The 20,130-nt window shown below is 44.4% G+C and overlaps 2 protein-coding genes across 20 annotated transcripts in view; one reads left to right on the forward strand and one right to left on the reverse strand.

Annotated features, from left to right (window-relative positions):
* The window catches only part of LOC118145697 (uncharacterized), a 70,001-nt gene extending 67,393 nt beyond the window's left edge, over window positions 1-2,608 (reverse strand). For 3 of the 5 annotated variants that reach the window (XM_078339446.1, XM_078339444.1, XM_078339445.1), the window contains exon 1: window positions 2,033-2,608. In XM_078339446.1, coding sequence (XP_078195572.1) covers window positions 2,033-2,608 — 576 coding nt within the window. The remainder of the gene's footprint in view (window positions 1-2,032) is intronic. The other 2 variants (XM_054241551.2, XM_035264516.3) reach the window with 1 other exon arrangement.
* DIXDC1 (DIX domain containing 1) overlaps window positions 1-20,130 on the forward strand; it is a 93,992-nt gene that overhangs the window by 51,683 nt on the left and 22,179 nt on the right. For 9 of the 15 annotated variants that reach the window (XM_035264505.3, XM_009006780.5, XM_078339419.1 and 6 more), the window contains 12 exons: window positions 5,544-5,656; window positions 7,121-7,269; window positions 11,026-11,115; window positions 12,881-12,934; window positions 14,654-14,704; window positions 16,744-16,848; window positions 17,284-17,337; window positions 17,832-17,924; window positions 18,005-18,076; window positions 18,970-19,059; window positions 19,358-19,519; window positions 20,034-20,100. In XM_035264505.3, coding sequence (XP_035120396.2) covers window positions 5,544-5,656; window positions 7,121-7,269; window positions 11,026-11,115; window positions 12,881-12,934; window positions 14,654-14,704; window positions 16,744-16,848; window positions 17,284-17,337; window positions 17,832-17,924; window positions 18,005-18,076; window positions 18,970-19,059; window positions 19,358-19,519; window positions 20,034-20,100 — 1,100 coding nt within the window. Of the gene's footprint in view, window positions 1-2,162; window positions 2,630-5,543; window positions 5,657-7,120; window positions 7,270-11,025; window positions 11,116-12,880; window positions 12,935-14,653; window positions 14,705-16,743; window positions 16,849-17,283; window positions 17,338-17,831; window positions 17,925-18,004; window positions 18,077-18,969; window positions 19,060-19,357; window positions 19,520-20,033; window positions 20,101-20,130 lie in introns of those variants that run through there. The other 6 variants (XM_035264506.3, XM_078339416.1, XM_078339421.1 and 3 more) reach the window with 2 other exon arrangements.

A 20,130-nucleotide genomic window follows, 5' to 3' on the forward strand; every position in this document is an offset into this window, starting at 1 on the left:
GGTTTATTTTCCACAAATGGAATCTGTGCAGTTCCAGTGCCAGTGCTTAGCTGTGACCACATGGGGCATGACTGGAACCTGTCAGGGCCCAGTCCAGTGGTTCTGACATTTGCATATCAGGTACCAGCATTTATGATCACCAATTCCATTGTGCTGTCCTTGAGCCTAAGTGTAACTCTTAAGTTATGGCCTGAAAGGCCCGTTTAAAGCTCATAGAAGAGAAGAAATTGAGCAGAGATGTCTTAGAGCATTACAGTGTTTCCGACTCTACAGGAAGTGTGGCTGATTAGCATGCATTTGAGTGAGCTAATGATGTTTGCGACTCTAGCTGAAAGCTATCTGTATCCCTTAGAGCCAAGTACAGAGACCAAAACAGGATACAGTGCCCTAATGAAAACTTTATCAGTGGCAGAAAAATATTACTTTCCTGGCTAATGTAAATCATGCTCCTATTAACACTCCCCAGATCATGTTTTACTAATTTCATTTTGTTGCTGAAATATAATTTATGCTCTAATGACCTTTTATTTCCTATCCCAACCCGGTGTAATCTGATCTATTTAGGGCTAATTATTCCTTATCTTGTATGTATTTTATGTGTTTCTGTTTTTGTCCTCATTTTTTTCCTCATAAAATTCCATCCTATTTTGATGCACCGTTTCCTAATTTATTGAGGTCATATGGCACTCTTTCTAGTATTTTAATATACTGATAACTTCACTAACTTTTTACCTTTTACATTTAATAGGTGCTTTTTTATTTATAAAATTCACATAACATAAAATTAACCACTAAACATTATGAAGTGTACAATTCAGTGGCATTTAGTGTCTTCATAATGTGTTGCGACCATCACCTCTATCCACACAGAAGAATCTTCATCACCCGCAAAAGGAAGCCCGGTGCCCATTAAGCAGCAGGTGTGCTTTTAATGAGAATCTAAATCATTTCTTCCTTGCTTGCTGCTTAGGTTGTCGCTTGGAGCAGAATTACAGGATGTTTTGTTGTGTAATGAGATCTATTGCTTCCTGCACCTCTGCGGGCCTTTCTTTCTTCTAAGCCTGATGGTGGCTGCTAGAGTTGGGGGATAGGAGGAAGAGTGGATTTCTTCCTGAGAGCACCTGCTTTCTCTAAGGCAGGAGGACTGAGGGGAGGGCTATGAGACTGTTTGTATGAGGGACCCACTGGCTCTCAGGCTGCAGTGAGCTAATAGTGACAGTTTTCTAGGAGAGGGGTCAGAGAAGAATGGTTTGCTTTACGCTGTTTTTTACTACTCGATTTTGCCATTTTCTTCTAATGCTGACCCCTCGTTTAGCTCTTTGGCATGCTCCGTTGGTAGCTGCCTTTTGCTCAGTGGGCCCCTAGGGAAGGAGAGGGCTTCCTGTGACTATTTGGAACCCAGCAGATTCCTGCATGTTCTGAGCCCTTGCCCCCACCCTGGGAGCCCACTTCATGGCTCTGTGACCCGTGAAGAGCCCAGGAGTCCCTAGATGTGGCTTGTTCAGGACGAGAGTGGCTCAGAAAGAAGGACAGTCCCTGGGCATCTCATCCCCTGCCACTGCTCCTCGGGAGACGCCCTGGGGAAGCCCTGCCAGCCTGTTGCTCCAAAAACCACATACCAGCCTCTCACTATAGCCAAGCAGAATCATCCTTAGTTGGTTAAAAAGAACACACGAAACGCCAGAAGGGAAGGTGGGAGGGGATGGGTGCTCAGCGGGTTTCCTGAGGAGCACCGGAGTCTCCATCCCGAGGAGCTGCCAGAGCCCCTTGTGGGCCTGACCTGTCCGACCCGCCTCCACGAAGGGAGGGCTCAGAGTGGAGAAGGCAACGTTTTCGGTGCCAGGCTCCACAGTACCAGACCACCAGAGCCCTCCTCGAGATTCTGCCTATCTGCGGCCCTTCCCCTCCCTATCCTGGGGCTCCCAGTCTCTCTGTCTCCCAGTCTCCCCTCTCAGCATCCCCCAACCCGTCGTCGACGCCCCCACCCCCACCTCTACCCCGCCCAGCCCCGCCCCCGGCCCGCACCCCTTACCTCCGCCCAGAGCGGTCGGTTGGCCAGCTCAGCGGAGCTGGCTTGGGTCGGAGCCTGGCCGCCTCGCGGCTGGTGACAGCCACGGGAGGGAGCAGAGGGAGGGGCAGGGAGGGATCCGGAAGGTGCAGCTGAACGGGATCGTCGCTGGGGACTTGAGGCGCAGCCTGCACCGCTGGGAGCCTCCCTCCCAGTGGGAAATGGGTTGAGATGCCTCGGCCTGGGGCGATGCCCGGCACCGTGTGTCTGCGGAGGCCAAGATGCAGCGGCCGGGGGTCGGCAGCCTGCGAGGGGTGGCAGCTTCCGCTGGGGCCGGGCTGCAGCAGAGTCTGAGCGCCTGGGACGGCACGCTTCAGAGCCGGGAGCATCCTCGTCGCTGGGGCCGAGACGCCGCCGCTGCCGTTCCCACTTTCTGCCGCGAGCCGGGCGAGTAGCTCCGCTGGCTGGCCTTCCCGTGGAGGCGTTTTCCAGCCCCAGCGCCGGGGAGACATGCCTGAATTTGGGAGCGATGTGACTCTCAGCCTCCCACTTCACCCGGGGACCCAGGCTTGCTGAAACCCAAGACAGGAGGGGGACCATGGGAGGGACACAAGTCAAATGGTGAGCTGAAGCCACTCTGGCTTTGAAAGTGGGGGGCCTGGGTGGGAGCAGGGGCAGGGCTGAAGGATGCTTTTGGCCGGAGACAGGTGGTGAGGGGGTGGTGGGAGCACTATGTTGGGAGACGGGCTGCTGACCAGGGGTTATCACTATAAATTCGGTGGGCTTAGGAAGTGGAGCCGCATGGGGGAAGGAGGAGTAGCTCTTGGCCCTGCCAGGGTCTCTGTTGGGGTAGGGCACTTCCTGAGGATACAGGACTCTTCCTTATTGCCTATTATCCATTTAAAAAAATTAATTTGACTGGGATTTGGCAGTATCTGCTGCGGGATTGCTTGTCTGATAAATTAAGATAGAAGACCTATTAGACCTGTGGGAATTAAGAAATGTATCAGCCCAGACCTGATCAGTCGTTCTCTGACCTCAGAGAGGATTATGATGCTAAATAGGGGATTATTTGTTTATAAAATAGGACTTTTAAGCTAATCAGGGAGGAGCCTGTCATATACATAATTAATTAGCATTAAAATATTTTTCTCTGACCTGGGACAGAGGATTTAATGCATCTTCCTCGTCCATGAGGTACTTCTTAGGGAGGCAGCCGGGTGCCTGCTCTAACATGTGCCTCGGGAGTTTCCTGCCTGAGGTTCTTTATATCTCCACTTGGCCATCGAGTTTCTTGGTCTCACCTCTCTGCGGCCTCACATTGGCAGCCTCAATTCAAGAAAGGGAAATGTTGTTTTCCTTTGGCTGCTCTGCCACTCCCCCAGTGGGGTTGGATATCCAGACATCCGCCTCCTTCTGCCCTTATATGGGAGACAACTCTCTTAGGAGGGAGAAGGAGCTGAGCATGCGTCTGTGCTTTTTGGAAAGCAGTTTTCTAGCACCCTGGGTTCACACTGCACCCTCCTCCCCAACTGCATCTCACATATACCAACTGTGGTCCAGCAAAGGCAGACAGTGGAACATGTCATCCATGGCACCTTGTCAGATGAGAAAGTGTTGTTTTCTTGTTTCTCAAAGATGAGCAGCTCTTGCAGGCCGCTTTCTATGCTTGGATTCCCATTTCTGTAAGAAGGTAAATGCTGAGGCCTGAGCAGTCACAAGTCTATTCTCCTTGTGAATGACATAGTGCCCTTGGATGAGAGCTTTTCAGGCAGCTAATTCATGCTGCCCTGGAAGTCAAGATTGCCTAAGTGGTGAAGGATGAATGAGAAAGTTCTAGAAAACAGTTGCTATTTCAGAATATCACTTCTTGCCACTACCCACCCCTCCTGCCTGTTTGGGTTATAAATTTATAGATATGGTTAAGCAACTTTGTTTAGTTTGCAATTTCAATTTAAAAGCTTTACAATGTTTTCTGTGGTTGTAAGAAGGAAGAGAATGTATTTCCAGTTGAGATCATTCCCACCAAAGCCCTTAAAATATGGACAATCAGGAGGATGAGACACTAGTCCTCAGGCTGCCTCCACCGTGCCTGGCTCTTGTTTCTTACTGGATTCTAGGAAGACGAAATGTTGACTCCTGATTGTGGTTGCGAGGATTCGCCTGGGAGACTTCAGGGGCACATTAAGTGGGTCAGTGAATCCTAGCCACTTTCACTGTTGTCTGGGTGATGGATTTGGAAAGAATTCCTGAGAGGGGGCTGGGCCTGGAGACCCCTCAGCCCCTGAGATTGTTTCAGTGCTGATGTTCTCAAGGTGCAGTGCAGAGAGACATGGCTTGAGACTCCTTTCCCTGTCAGATGGGAGCACCAGCCTCACCTTCCCATCTTGTCTTGTAGATTTGCTGTTGTTTTGGAGATTTAAAACTCCACTTCCCTGAAAATCTGCATGGTTCCCTCCAAGGCCAGTAGTTATTTCCGAACTTAAGGGCCAGGTACCGTGGCCCATAACTGGGCCTATAATCCCAGTACTTTGGGAGGCCGAGGAGAGAGGGTTGCTTGAGCCCAGGAGTTTGAGACCAACATGGGGAGATCTTTTCTTTACAAAATAATCAAAAAGTTACCTGGGCATCATATGCAGCTGTGGTCCTAGCTGCTCGGGAGGCAGGAGATTTGCTCAAGCCCATGAGCTGGAGGCTGCAGTGAGCTGTGATGGAGCTACTGCACTCCAACCTGGGAAACAGAGTGAGACCCTGTCTCAAAAAAATACAACAAAACAAAACCTTAAGAATCGTTGAGAAGATCTGAGGACAGTTTGAAAGTATTGTGTCAGAAATATAAATAACTCTTCGATAGGAAGAAATCAAGTAAACCCTTACTCCTTCATCCCTGGCAGGTCTTTCCGCTTTTGACCTATCACCTTCCCCTTGTCATGCTGTAGCTCAATTATTGATCTATAACTGCTTCTCTGCCCAGCCTGCCAATGCACCGCCTCCAGTAACTTTTCCCCTTGAACCACCCCCACCCTGTACTCTCCTTTGTGATTAGCTCAGAGCTGATCTGCCTTGATAACTTGTATTGCCTGTATCTGTGAGAGGTCAGTGTTTTGGAAATAAAATTTTGTTCTAGCTCTAAAAGCTACTAGACACAGACTGGCATCAGTCTTTGAACGTGGGCCCAGGGATGGTGATGGCGGAGGTGGTAGGAGGTAAAACAAAGCAAAACCTCGAGTTCTTTGAATGCAAGATTACCCGTCATTTTGGTAAATCTCTTCTCAAAGAATTAGGCTTAAAGGCATCCTTGTTGTGGAAAAGACCTCATAGGACTGGGTCATTCCTTTATTTAGTATTAATTTCATTCATTCGAAAAGTTAATCATTAAATAAAGATTTTACTTTCTGTGGGCCAAGTACTGTGTTAGCCATGGAGGAGTAAGGTGAATAAGAACATGTCCCTGGTCTCAGAAATAAATTATGAAAGCTTCTTTCTGAACAATTCTTCATAATAATCATTTTTCCTCCTTTTTCTTCAATCACAGCCTGACTTCACCCAGTCCAATCCACAGTGCAAAGAGCGAGTCCATTATAACCCAGTCAGAAGAGAAGGCAGATTTTGTGATTATTCCCTCTGAAGGAATAGGGAACAGAACAGGTACTGTCTCTCTGCCTGCCTGGGTTGGTTCAAGGAATAGCCAGCTTGAAGAATTTAGAGGTCGCAACCACCTATAAGCGCCCTGGCCTTCCCCATCTCCATGGTCTGTGCATGCAGGGTCAGTGCTAGAGGGCTCTAATGACTTCGAGCCAATTAATGTGGTTATCCTCTGATATCCTAGCTGCATAGACATCAGGCAGCATAGACAGGCCCTTTCTCTGGCTGCCTATGAATTAGGAAATGACTTTGGGGCAGTCAAAAGCCTTACTCAAATACACACTTTTATTTTTCCTGTCTTATACAAATAATTGCAGTACTTACATAACTTAAATTGGGACCAGAAATACATTGTATGAGCTGAGGTGTCTGTGAAGACATAGAGAGTAGAGAGCAGGACTGCGTTAGGCTTGGTATGAAGCTACAGAAAGGACCATAAAGAGTTCCCTTTGTTTAGACTTTCATACTGTTTCAGTTGCTCTTTTTTTCTTACATAGTGGGAGAAACATGTAAGAAGCAAGGTGCAAAACTTAGAATTTTATTTACCCACAAGAGTTGTACTGAAATAGAGGCCCTCAGAAGAAAAACTGGAATTGAATTCTTCCACATTCTGCTCCCCCTCTAACCCTGGGGTTAGTACCAAAGAGTCAGTCATGTTATTGAATCAAAACTCCAGGGGCTTTGGAGAGAGAGAGGGAGATCGTTTAATGAGTGCCTCTCTGGGCCAGGCACCAGCACATGCCCTGCACGTAAGTTGCCGTATTTAATCTTCACAGCAAACCAGAGGGGTTATTATACTTGTCTCATGAATGAAGAAACTCACTGAAAGAGTTTATGCCTTTCTGAATTCTAGAATGCATTTTAAATGGCTGTACATGCAATTAGATAGTACAAAATAGACAAGGAAACCAGAGCACAGAGACCATAAAGCTAGGAAAATAAAAGTGATATTAAACAGCGTGTGCAGCTGCGTTTTTATTTGTGTGTTTCCTGTGTGACTCGCACAGTATTCTCTATGAAAGTGGTCCAGTTATAACTGAGTTGTCAAAGGAACATTGAGTTGAGGTCTCCCCTCTAAAGCTTCAGAGTAACCAGTAAGATTTTGTTTTCATTGCATCTGACAGCTCCTCTCTTTGTACCTGGGAAAATCAGGCTCTGGGAATGCCAGTTCTGAGAATTAAGGGTAAAATCTGTGTGGCCCATACCACACCAGTGGTAAGCGGGAATCTAACTACTTCCTAAGTGTTTTAAAAGAGGTTAGATTGTTCTAGCACCAAGTGAACCTGGGGCCAGAGTTCACAGCCAATTTATGCTTCACAACCCCACCTGGTGGAGAGTCCAGTCTGTGCTATGAAAACAGGTTCAGAATGCAGGTGACCTGGACCTGTGAATGCGATCCTGTGAACGCTTTCTGCCGGAAATCAGTTTTCTCCAATATGAACTGTACTCCCTCTTTTCATTTTGTAGAGGAGACAGATTCTCCATTATCTCGTGACTGGCGGCCAGGGAGCCCTGGAAACTATCTGGAGACCTCATGGGAAGAACAGCTGTTGGAACAACAAGAATATTTGGAAAAAGAAATGGAGGAAGCAAAGAAAATGATATCAGGACTACAGGTAGCTCTTTCCCTTGTAGTTTGCCCTTATTATACCAATTGATTATTAAGTCACTAGCATCCATTGAAAATAAACTGATTTTAGTTTTGCAGGAGGTCAGAACTGAATGAGGAGTTTAGATACAGGGAATAGCATAGAAAGAGTAAAAATTCTTTGTATTTGAGTACTTTAAATGAACTTTGTGGGCTACTGTTCATAGCACAGCACTTAGGATTTCAGCAAGCCCAGGAGCCATTACTGACCCCTAGCAAGCCCTTATTCTTGCCTGTCTGCTACACAGGTGGGCTTCTATCCCATATATGGCTATAGACTTGCAATTGCAGCTTTCACCAAAGAATGGCACTGAATGGTCAGGGATTTTTTCCTAGGAACTGTCTAGCAGGAAGAGTGTAAGAGCCAATAATGCTGCCAGGTTTCCATTTGAGTTTAGCTAAGGGATTTAGCTCACTCCTAATACATGTGCAAATGGATGCCAAGGCATAATGGTCAGGTAGAAGAGGCTTTTCCTTAAGCAGCAACACCCTTCGGTTTTTCCTGTACCTGTAGTACCAGCTCGGCAAATCTACCCCAGAGACTGACTGACCCACTTGACAGTTCCCACCCTGAGTGACCCCTGGATTCCTGTCTTTGTGTGTCTGTCTCTGTTTGGGGGAGCCCTTGTAGTGTGCTGATGACCCCGAAATTGCCTAGGAATATTCCTTTCTGTTTGTGCTGGGAACTGCAGGACTTCAGAATAGTCAAATATTTATGGACACGTAAACAAAGCCCACATTATGTGTGTGGCTCTGGCAGCCGGCAGGCGGTGGAGGGCGTGCTCCCAGCCAGCCTGCTACAGGGGAGGGACACAAAGGGCTCCTAAAGAAAAAAGGAGATTGGTGCTGCGGTAAAGCAGTTTGCATAATGTGTGCCCCAGGAACGAGAAGTGTGGGAGGAATGTTTCCTGCATAAACATTCCCAAAGAAAGTTGTTGGTTTTCCTTCATTTGCTCTGTATTTTTAAAATGGCTGGCCTATGAGGCCTTTTAGATCTCTTTTCTGCCACTCCATTAACGAATACCTTCATGGAATGTTTTTGTGTGTGTTTTGTTTTCATAGGAAGTATGCCATGAAGAACTTAGGGATTATACCCAACCAGGTTGTTCCCAGGATAATTTGCATTATATGAACATAGATATTCATCAGTTTGGCTCTCAGTTGGTTTGCATTTCTTAGTCCGGGAGAAATTCGATGGCAGATTAGACAGAAAAAGAAGAGAACTGACAGGCAGAAAGTCAGCATCTTAATATTCCCTGCAAACAGAAGAGTTTTAATTCACAGCCACATGATCACAATGAGAATTCAGTTCCATTGTAGGATACAAAAGGACTCACAGCATCCACTGGGCTTCTTAACTCTTTCACTGATTAACAAGTTGCATGCTAAGCCACATCCAAGGTTTCTGACTTATTAGTATTCCTTAGTTAGAACCCTTTGAACAGCTTGCAGTTATACTTGGTATTTCCATAATGTTGAAATGCCCTGACCTCCCTGGGTCCTGTAGCTTCTTATATATATCTGTACCTATTGCCATGACTCTGTGAGATAGCCAAATTCATTTGACTTACTCAAATTTTATTATTAGCGTTTGGTAGATTAACTGTTGTCTGGATTTTATTTTATTGATTGATTGATTGAGATGGAGTCTTGCTCTGGTACCCAGGCTGGAGTGCAGTGGAATGATCATGGCTCAATGCAGCCTTGGTCTCCTGGACTCAAGTGATCCTCTTACCTCAGCCTCTTGAGTAGCTGGGACCACATGCATGTGCCATCATACCCAACTAATTAAAAATTTTTTTTTTATAAAGACAGAATCCCACTATGTTGCCCAGGCTGGTCTCAAACTCCTAGGCTCAAGGGAGCCTCCTGCCTCGGCCTCCCAAAGTTCTAGGATTACAGGTGTGAGCCACCTTGCCCAGCTGAATTTGTGTTATATTTACTGAAATAGGAAACAGCTTCTGTAACTCCTCTCTTTTGAATCAAGACAGAATTGATTCAAATATTAAATGGGGTCATATATTTTAGTCTTTCACTGATCTGATGGATACCTGCAGGGACAGATCCAAGTTTTGTGAGTCCTAAAGTATATAATTCGTGTCTATGCAGGGGGCTTCTTAAAGAATAAGATTATAAAATTATGACTATAATAATTAGGTATAGACCAGGCATGGTGGCTCACACCTGTAATCCCAGCACTTTGGGAGGCCAAGGCGGGCGGATTGCTTGAGATCACGAGTTTGAGACCAGCCTGGGCAACATGACAAAACCCTGTCTCTACTAAAAATACAAAAATTCGCCGGGTACAATGGCACATGCCTCTAATCCCAGCTACTTGGGAGACTGAGATATGAGAATTGCTTGAACCCTGGATTACAGTGAGCCAAGATCATATCACTGCACTCCAGCCTGGGTGACAAAGTGAGACTCTGTCTCCAATAATAATAATAACAATGAGGTAGAGGACCATGGGAGAGGCAATGCATGTAGGGTGCATAAAGCTGAAGATTCCTTAGCTGCATGGTAAATCTGCCTCCCCATTCCACCTACTTATATTCTAATGAAAACAGCCTGGTATCAGGAGCTGAAATGAATGGGGACATCACTCTGCAAATGTTTTCCTTCTTGTTCTATACAGGTTGCTTTAGGGAATAAAAATGCAGAATTATGCTGGGCACGGTGGCTCACGCTTGTAATCCCAGCACTTTGGGACGCCGAGGTGGGTGGATCATGAGGTCAAGAGATCGAGACCATCCTGGTCAACATGGTGAAGCCCCGTCTCTACTAAAAATACAAAAAATTAGCTGGGCATAGTGACGTGTGCCTGTAATCCCAGCTACTCAGGAGGCTGAGGCAGGAGAATTGCCTGAATCCAGGAGCGGAGGTTGCAGTGAGCTGAGATCGTGCCATTGCACTCCAGCCTGGGTAACAAGAGCGAAACTCCGTCTCAAAAAAAAAAAAAATTGCAGAATTATTAAACAAAAATCAAACCGGAGTGCTCCAAATATATTCCAAATAATTCAGTGTAATACTCATTTCTAAGCTGTGATGAGTCTACACTGCTTTTAGCTCATTTTTTCTCTCTGGTAATATTGAATTTGAGCGGCTCCAGTTTGAAATGTGTTGTGTCTCTTTTTTTTTTTTTTGAGACGGAGTTTTGCTGTTGTTACCCAGACTGGAGTGCAATGGCGTGATCTCGGCTCACTGCAACCTCTGCCTCCTGGGTTCAAGTAATTCTCCTGCCTCAGCCTCCCGAGTAGCTGGGACTACAGGTGCGCACCACCATGCCCAGCGAATTTTTTTTGTATTTTTAGTCGAGACAGGGTTTCACCTTGTTGACCAGGATGGTCTCCATCTCTTGACCTCGTGATCCACCTGCCTCGGCCTCCCAAAGTGCTGGGATTATAGGCTAGCCGCCGCGCCCAGCCTGTTGTGTCTCTTTTTAAAGAAAGGTTTGTTTTTAGATTTTCTTCTGGGGCCAAGGTACCTTGAAGCAGAGTAGTAGGGTGTCCAGAGAGTTGAAAGAGCCAGAGCATGGACTTGGCAAAAGGAACTAGTCCCAGGATGAGCAATGGGAAGTATCCAAGGAGCAAACATTACCAAGAAAATTTCTTGAGGAAGCTGAATTTTTATTTGAATTTGGGGTGAGCTTACCAAGCAAGCTCAGCTCTGGACTGTTATCTGATGGAGAGTTAGGTTTCTTTCTGCCTTTGTGGTTATACAGGCCTTACTCCTCAATGGATCCTTACCTGAAGATGAACAGGAGAGGCCCTTGGCCCTCTGTGAACCAGGTGTCAATCCTGAGGAACAGCTGGTAAGCTCCATCTTTTGTGACTGGACACCAAATTTGTATGTATTTGACTTATGTATGTATTCGACACTGCTGTTCATGCCTTCTTGAAATGCTATCTTCCTTGTTCAGTTCTGGTTTTCTTCCTACATTTTTGACCATTATTTCCTTCTTCATTCATTTAATAAACAAATATTTATTGAGTACTGACTATATGCCAGGCACTATTGCAACATGCTGGAGATATGGTAGTAACAACAGACCTAAGATCCTACCCTTATGGAATTTACATTCAAGTTCTCTTTGAAGTTCCTCTTTTTCTGCCTGTGCCTTTAATGGTGGTGCTCCTCAGCATTCCAGTCCAGGTCCTCATGTGTCCTAAACATTCACCTGGGCAGTAGTATCTGCCTCCATTTCTTCACTCACTTCCCACTTGCTTCTCATGTATTTATTTCCAGCTCAGCTCTCGCTATGGATTTCTAGATTTGTGTATGCAATATGCAACTGCCTACTTATTATCTCCACTTGTAAGTCCCATAAGCATCTCAATTTCAGTGAGTCCTAAATTAAAGTTTTTCCATCCTCTGCCCAACCACCAAAGCTACTTGTTCTTTTGCATGTCTATTTTGGATACCAAAATGTGCCAAACAGAAATCTGGATATTATCCTTGAATCCTTTCTTACCCTTCCCTCTATATCCAGTCAGTCACCGAGTTTTATCAGTTTACATTTCTGATCTCTTCATCCAGTTTTCTCCATTCTCACAGCCACTTAAAAATCAAGCCTCCATCCAGTATTCTGTGAGTGGATCCCCTGGAGTCAGGAGTTCAAGACCAGCCTGGCCAACATGGTAAAATCCCATCTCTACTAAAAATACAAAAATTAGCTGGGCATAGTGGCTGACACATGTAGTCCCAGCTACTTGGGAGGCTGAGGCAGGATAATTGCTTCAACCTGGGAGGCAGAGGTTGCAGTGAGCCAACATTGCGCCACTGCACTCCAGCCTGGGTGACAGTGCGAGACTGTCTCAGACAAACAAACAAACAAAAAGTCTCTATCCGGTATTCCAGCAGCCTTATAACTGGCTTTCCTGATTCCTCTCCTGTCTTCTTCCTTGTAAAACAGGAAGAGTAATTTGCCTTAAAGACAAAGTTCATTTTGTCACCCTTCTGCATAAAACTTTTCATTGATTCTCCATTGCCCTCACTGGCCTTTCATGATCTCACCCTAATATTTCTTGCCAACTTCATCTCTTGCCGTTTCTTCTTCCCTTTACCACACCCCTGCACCCAACCCCCCAATACTTATTCTTTTTTTTTTGAGACAGAGTCTTGCCCTGTCGCCCAGTGGCACAGTCTTGGCTCACTGCATCTCTGTCTCCCAGATTCAAGTGATTCTCCTGCCTCAGCCTCCTGAGTAGCTGGGATTACAGGTGTGCACCACCACGTATGGCTAATTTTTGTATTTTTAGTAGAGATGGGGTTTCACCACGTTGGCCAAGCTGGTCTCGAACACCTGACCTCAAGTGACTGCCTTGGCCTCCCAAAGTGCTGGGATTACAGGTGTGAGCAACCATGCCCAGCCCACCCATACTTATTCTAAGCTTAATCCATAGAGGTCTACTTGCAAATTGATGCATATGCTTCCATCAGAGAGCAGAAACTGTTTCCTGTTTGTATCCACAGTACAGAGCTGGCATCTAGTAGTGCTCAATCAATATTTGTTAAATGAGTGGCCTCTGAACTTCACAGCATAGGTGCTTAGCCATCTCATTTTGTCTTATATTCAGATTATAATCCAAAGTCGTCTGGATCAGAGTATGGAGGAGAATCAGGACTTAAAGGTATGTCAAGACATGTACATTTTACCCTTTAAAAATATTATGGGAATGTTAAACAGCTTCAAGAGGGAAAGGGATTTCAGAATTGGAATCTTGAAAGAGAAAGATACATCCCAACTATGTCAGGAAGGTAATAACTTTTTAATCCTGGTGGTAGGTAATAGAATTCCTGTTTCATTAATGGTTGTACCATTCTATATGTTTGAAATATTTCATGTTTTTTTTCTTTAATTAAAGAAAAAATGTATCTAATACCAATAAAGTCTTTTTTTATGAATACTTGTCAGAATTCTTTTAGGTCAGTGATTCCTAGCTTTTCTTTGGGTCATAAGTATACGACCAAGGCCATTAACACTCTCCCTACAAGTACGCATGTATATATATACTCATACTCATAGACGTGAGTTTTTTTTTGAGACAGAGTCTCACTCTGTCACCCAGGCTGGAGTGCAATGGCACAGTCTCAGCTCACTGCAACCTCCGCCTCCCGGGTTCAAGCGATTCTCCTGCCTCAGCCTCCCAAGTAGCTGGGACAACTGGTGTCTGCTACCACACTTGGCTAATTTTCATATTTTTAGTAGAGATGGGGTTTCACTATGTTGGCCAGGTTTGTCTCGAACTCTTGACCTCGTGATCCACCCACCTAGGTCTGCCAAAGTGCTGGGATTACAGGCATGAGCCACCATACCTGGCCAACATGAATTTTAATAGAGCAACTTTTATTTATTTGTTTTGTTTTGTTTGTTTGTTTTTTGAGACAGAGTCTCACTCTGTTAACCAGACTGAGTACACAATGGCATGATCATGGCTAACTGCAGCTTTGACCTCCCAACCTCAGGTGATCTTCCCACCTCAGCCTTCCAAGTAGCTGGGGCTTCAGGAACGCACCACTATGCCTAGCTAATTTTTGTATTTTTTGTATAGATTGCTCTCACCTTGTTGCCTAGGCTGGTCTTGAACTCCTGGACTGAAGTGATTCTCACATCTTGGCCCCCCAAAGTGTTGGAATAATAGGCATGAACCACTGTGCCCAGCCTAATAGAGCAACTTTTGAGCCCATCTGTGGGGTCCAAGTTACAAATCCACATTTTAGACATGTTAATTGCAAACTCTCAATGTGATACAATAGAAGAGATGAGATTGGGGTCTGGGTTATGGTTGTTCCCCTAAAATCGATTTGCTAGTGACAATTGTATAAATATATTTTATCTATTGCAAGGGAATGTTAATTACTCAGTATTTCATTGTTAGGTTAAGTGTGTTTTTGTTTGCCCCACTCTTGAAGAACCAGAAACACTCCAACCCTTTGCTGAACATTAAGAATAGAGATAATTATTTAATGACATTGGGGGTAGGCATATTTAATCATATATTCAGTGAGAGGGATTTAGATTATTATAATTAGGTTTTCCTGTTGGTGAAGATTGCTAAATATACAAATGAGAGCCTATGGGAATTATGGGGCATCATCTTTCTTGGCAACTCTTCTCTACCTGAGCAGTTAAGCCTGGGTGCCAACAGAGAAGAACGGAATGGTTCTCTTCTTGTTTCTGTGGATCAGCCGTTGTACTGCTCACTGGACCAGAACTGTTCTGCCTTAGTAGAGGGTTAATTTTTCATGGAATGATCAACTGAGTTCTGTCCTCTTGCCGACAGTATGAGGTAACGCGTTCTGAAGCAACCCAGATGTCACCATCTGATCTAACTATATTTGGTTTGCAGAAGGAGCTGCTGAAATGTAAACAAGAAGCCAGAAACTTACAAGGGATAAAGGTAAAAAAGGAAGGCGTTTAATTCTTTAAATAAAGTCTCTGCAACATAAAGTAGTCTATTGGTGAGTGGTGAGAGTTGGAATTTTCTGTGGACCTTTAATAGCTCTGTGCTATTGGTAAAGAAAGGGCTTTGTGGGAGGGAAGTGAGACATATCGAGGAATATACCTTTGTTTTGCTGTGGCTTATTTCTAGTAGTTATGACTCATGGTGCTGCCATTTCCATGTGTGCCACCTTGATTGTCTCTACATGTAAAGGAATCCTCTTCAATGTGAAAGAACGTCTTTTAAAAAATTATAATTTACTTAACACTGAAATTTCCCTTGACATGATCAGTTAAAAAAATAAAATAAATAAAAAAATTATAATTTACTTTGTTTTTGAGTAGTTAACTAACATTTGAGTCATTTAAAGGTATAAAAAAATAAACCATGCATGAAGTTTGCCTGCCAGCCCTGTCCCCTCGGTTACCTAGTTCTCTTTCCTAAAGGCATCTTTTTTTTTTTTTTTTTTAGAGACAGAGTCTCACTCTGTCTCCCAGGCTGGAGTGCAGTGGCGTGATCTTGGCTTACTGCAACCTCCACCTCCCAGGTTCAAGCAATTCTCCTGCCTCAGCCTCCCCAGTAGCTGGGATTATAGGTGTTCACCATTATACCTGGCTAATTTTTGTATTTTGAGTAGAGATGGGGTTTCACCATGTTAGCCAGGCTGGTCTTGAACTCCTGACTTCAGGCGATCCACCCACCTTAGCCTCCCAAAGTGCTGGGATTACAGATGTGAGCCGCCACACCCAGCCTCCTAGAGGCATCTTAACAGTTATGAGCACATCGGTGTGTATATCATTTTCCCCCATGGTTTTACTCTAATGGTTGTATACTATAAATATAACTTGATACCTTGCTTTTTTTCACTTAGTAGTGTATCTTTGAGCTCATTCTATGTCAGTAATACATAAAGACTTTCCTAGGTCTTTTTTATGGCTGCATAGTATTTCACTGTATACGTACATAATGTTGAATGATTTATTATATACGATAATTTCCAATCTTTTGCTAATATAAACAATGATCTAACAGCCTTGACTCTATGTTATTTCACCCAAACGAGAGTATATCTGTGGAATAATACCTGGAAGTAGAAGAGGATGTTTTTAAGCTGCTGCTTTTCCCCTCTTCCTTATGTATCCATTCATGGGCTAGACTAGAGTTATCACTCAGCAACATTTTCCAAAGTATATTCTGTAGGCTTCATACTTTGGAAACACTTCTAAAAACAAATGTGTTCCATGGTCAGATTAAGTTTGAGACATGCTCTGCAATCTTGAAGACTGAATAATAACATATTAAAGGATCTGAAAAGGTCTGTCAAAACGAGATTGGCCTAAAAATGACTTAGAATTACTAACCACAGAAGTATCTTTTCTTCCATGTAATGCCATGGGGCACAATAATGTCCCACGGAGCACACTTTGGGAAATATTCCTTTAAACTACTGATGCTACGGGTATCTTAGTACCTTTACCGTGTACTGTCCTGGGAGAGAGCATAATTAAGAACGGGCTCCCACATTCTTCAGAGTCTGTACCATTTCTTCGCAATCTGTAAAGAGAGAAAAGTCAGGACAAGTGTTATTAGAATGCAGTCCTAGTCCATTAGTTCCACTTGAAGCCACCATGGTCGATGGAATTTGTCATAACTGTCCTTATAAGTAAGCATATCCAGCTCATCTTTTGTTAGGCGTGATAGGAACCAAGAGAGTTCAAGCTGAGGGAAAGAAGGCCTAATGCTATTAAGAAGAGAAAAAATCAGGTTTCAGTAAGTTTCATAGAATGGTGGTTAGGATTTTGCTCTGGATGCTAGTTTCCTAGAGGGGGACAGAAAAAACCCTGCTCAGCAACTTGTGGCAAGACCCTTTTACTCCATTTGTCTTCCAGTCTGCCGTCATGAATGCTGGAAACACATTACAGTGTTTAGTAATTTTTAGCAGTAACTGGCTGATTGATGAATTGAGACAACAACAATTAATATGCTTTTTCCCATAGGATGCCTTGCAGCAGAGATTGACTCAGCAGGACACATCTGTTCTTCAGCTCAAACAGGAACTACTGAGGGCAAATATGGACAAAGATGAGCTGCACAACCAGAACGTGAGTTAAATGAATGAGCGTTGGCCTCAGTGAGCCCCATTAGCAGAACAGGTCGCTGCTTCAAGTGCTATTAGATCGGCCATCCTAATCTCTTTTCTTGCTCCTGGGATGTCTACCCTAAATGTCTACAGTTATTTTTATTCCCTGCTAGACTCATCTCTGTTCCTAGGTGAAAGCACACATCATACTGGGCAGGAAGATCCTTGATATCCTCTTCAACTTTGAGGACACTGAGATACAGAGGCAAAATTGTGGTTTTGCAGTCCAATTATTTCACTACAAATGTGGAGAGCAGCTGTGTATTTTTACCACCATGCCCTGTCTGTGCTACGTACTGTAACTGCCCACATTAACTGTGGTTAAACTAAGTAGCTGGTTTCCTTGAGGGTTAGCAGACAATACCTCCGTGCCGTGAATTCTTTCCTATCCTTGCAGGTGGATCTGCAGAGGAAGCTAGATGAGAGGAACCGGCTGTTGGGAGAATATAAAGTAAGAATGAATTTCAGGTTGGAAATGACTTCCACTGACCTTTCATGAACAGCCCGTTATTGTTGCTCAAAAAGCACTTAAGTATTCTAGTCTCATCCTTGCCTTTTAATTATTTTTTTCATCCTTGCTTTTTAGAAGGAAGTATTTTTTTGTGTCTCCTGATAGCCCTAAAGAATAAATGGCACAGCTAGGAAAGGGAGCACAGAATCAGGGGTCTGGAAACTTCAGTTCTAGTCTTACCTTTATCTCTGACTAGTATGAATGGCTCAGAGCGGTCCTCCTACAAATGGTAGTTCCCTTCCTCATTTCTATTGAGGAATCCTTTGCACTGTGTAAGACTATTATGGTGTGTAAAGTCTTCCTGGTACATTTTAAGGAAAGGACTTTTTTTCCCTAAGACTCTACTTTACTTGAGTGGAAATTATTTTGCAGAGGGTGAACTTTTCAGTGTTCCTGGTTTTGCCATTCATCTGAAAGCTCTATCTTTATTGCAGAAAGAGCTAGGGCAGAAGGATCGCCTCCTTCAGCAGCACCAGGCCAAATTAGAAGAAGCACTCCGGAAACTCTCTGATGCCAGTTACCACCAGGTCAGAACATATTCAGCCACTGATTTTCCTGCCCCTTTGGCCCAAAGAAATCCTGTTCTAATTTAGTGTCTGTTTTGCAGGTGGATCTAGAGCGAGAGCTAGAACACAAAGATGTCCTCTTGGCTCACTGTATGAAGAGAGAGGCTGATGAGGTAACCTAGACCCTGGGTTCTCCCTGCCACATTGATGAGGCAATTGCCGAGGTTGTGTTTCTGACTTAGAGCTGAACCAAGGCCACAGGCTTGTTAGGAGGCTCTGTGATGAATTAGTTAAGAGGGCAGATTCCAGAATAAGAAAGTCTGGTTTCATGTTCCACCTTTACCACTCCTACATTGTGTGGCCTTCAGCTGCTTCATCTTCTTAACCTTAGAAATAGGGCTTATGTAGGCTGGTATGGTGGCTCATGCCTGTAATCCCAGCACTTTGGGAGGCCGAGGTAGGCAGATCACCTGAGGTCAGTAGTTCAAGACCACCGTGGCCAACATGTCAAAACCTCATCTCTACTAAAAATTCAAAAAATCAGTTGAGCATGGTGGTTCATGCCTGTAACCCCTGCTACTCTGGAGGCTGAAGCAGGAGAATCGCTTGAACCTAGGAGGTGGGTGGTTGCTGTGAGCTGAGATTGTGCCATGGCACTCCAGCCTTGTTGACAGAGTGAGACTCTGTCTCAAAAAGCAAAACAAAACATATATATGTATGTATGTTTCATATATGTATGAAACAAAGCCAGGCAGTGCTGGAGCAGCACTCTGAGGCTCTCCAGTGCCATGGCAGAGGCTAGGCTGGGGGGTCTCCGGGTGGAGGTTGGCACTTCCTTCATTCACATTCAACAATGCGTACTACGTATCAAGTGCTGGGCATACAGCAGTGACCAAAAATGGGGAAAAACTATACTTATGAAAGATACATTTTAATAAAGAGAGCCATTAAACAAATAAACTCATATACTTTGTCAGGAAGTGATAAATGTGAGGAAGAAAAATAAGACAGCACATCTGGTTTATATTCTCCCTTTAACAAGCAACATTTCTTCATGCTGCTATAGGCAACCAACTACAACAGTCACAGCTCTCAAAGCAATGGTTTTCTCCCTCCAACGGCAGGAAAAGGAGCTGCTTCAATCAGCAACAGAGGGGTAGGTACCTGGATTTTTGATAGAGACCTGCCACTTCTCACTGAAACCAGAAGAGTGCCAAAGCCATGGCCAGTGGATGAGGCCTTTTATAGTCCACTTCCCTAATTCTTGGATCTGTGGAGTATGTAAAGATGTGAGGCATTTGCTATCCAAAATTAAGAATCAGTGGGCAAACCATAGGCCTGCTTCTGTGGGGGTAAAAAATCTCTTCTGGAAACCTGACTCCTATATCCTTTTAAGCCCAGTGGTTGGGATGTGGCACTGTGCCATGCCAGCAGCACCTTATTCTTGCCCACAGACCAGCGACCTGCAGCTTGTTCGAGATGCTCTCCGCAGCCTGCGCAACAGCTTCAGTGGCCACGATCCTCAGCACCACACCATTGACAGCTTGGAGCAGGGCATCTCCAGCCTTATGGAGCGCCTGCATGTTATGGAGACACAGAAGAAACAAGAAAGAAAGGTAACCCTCTTGCTGTGGTGTCTCTCTTAGGCAAGCTCCCGAGAAAGCAGGGTTTTATGAATTTTAATTGAGGTGAAGGCAGTGTGAAGAGCTATACGACCCTGTTAAAGGTTACAGTTGTTTTTCTCTATTGGTTTTTCTCCCAGTGAAACTGACTATTCATCATGGTTTGATAATCCAGAGGAGTTCATGGTCACTCTTGCTCCCAGCAACTGTATAGCTCTGTAAGGTCTTTGGCTCTTGACCCCACAGGGTCTCTCTTTACTGTTTCTTTCCCTCCCACCCACCCCCAATGAGCTTGGCACTGGATGAGAAAATATATGGAAAATACATTGGAAACCAGAAAGCCTTTCATATATATTATTATTGTTAGGATAAATATATTCGATTTTATATGTTGTGGAAGAGGTGGTAGAAAAGTATGTAGTATTTTGAGCATACTTTTATGATTTAAATTTCTTGATTAAGCTCTCCCTTTGATCCTAACTCCTGTGATTTTTGTGTGGCTCCCCAGGTTCGGGTCAAGTCACCCAGAACTCAAGTGGGTAGTGAATACCGGGAGTCCTGGCCCCCTAATTCAAGTAAGTACTCGTTTTTGGTCAGTAGGGACT

The sequence above is a fragment of the Callithrix jacchus genome, chromosome 10 (assembly GCF_049354715.1).
Source record: "Callithrix jacchus isolate 240 chromosome 10, calJac240_pri, whole genome shotgun sequence".
NCBI lineage: Eukaryota > Metazoa > Chordata > Mammalia > Primates > Cebidae > Callithrix > Callithrix jacchus.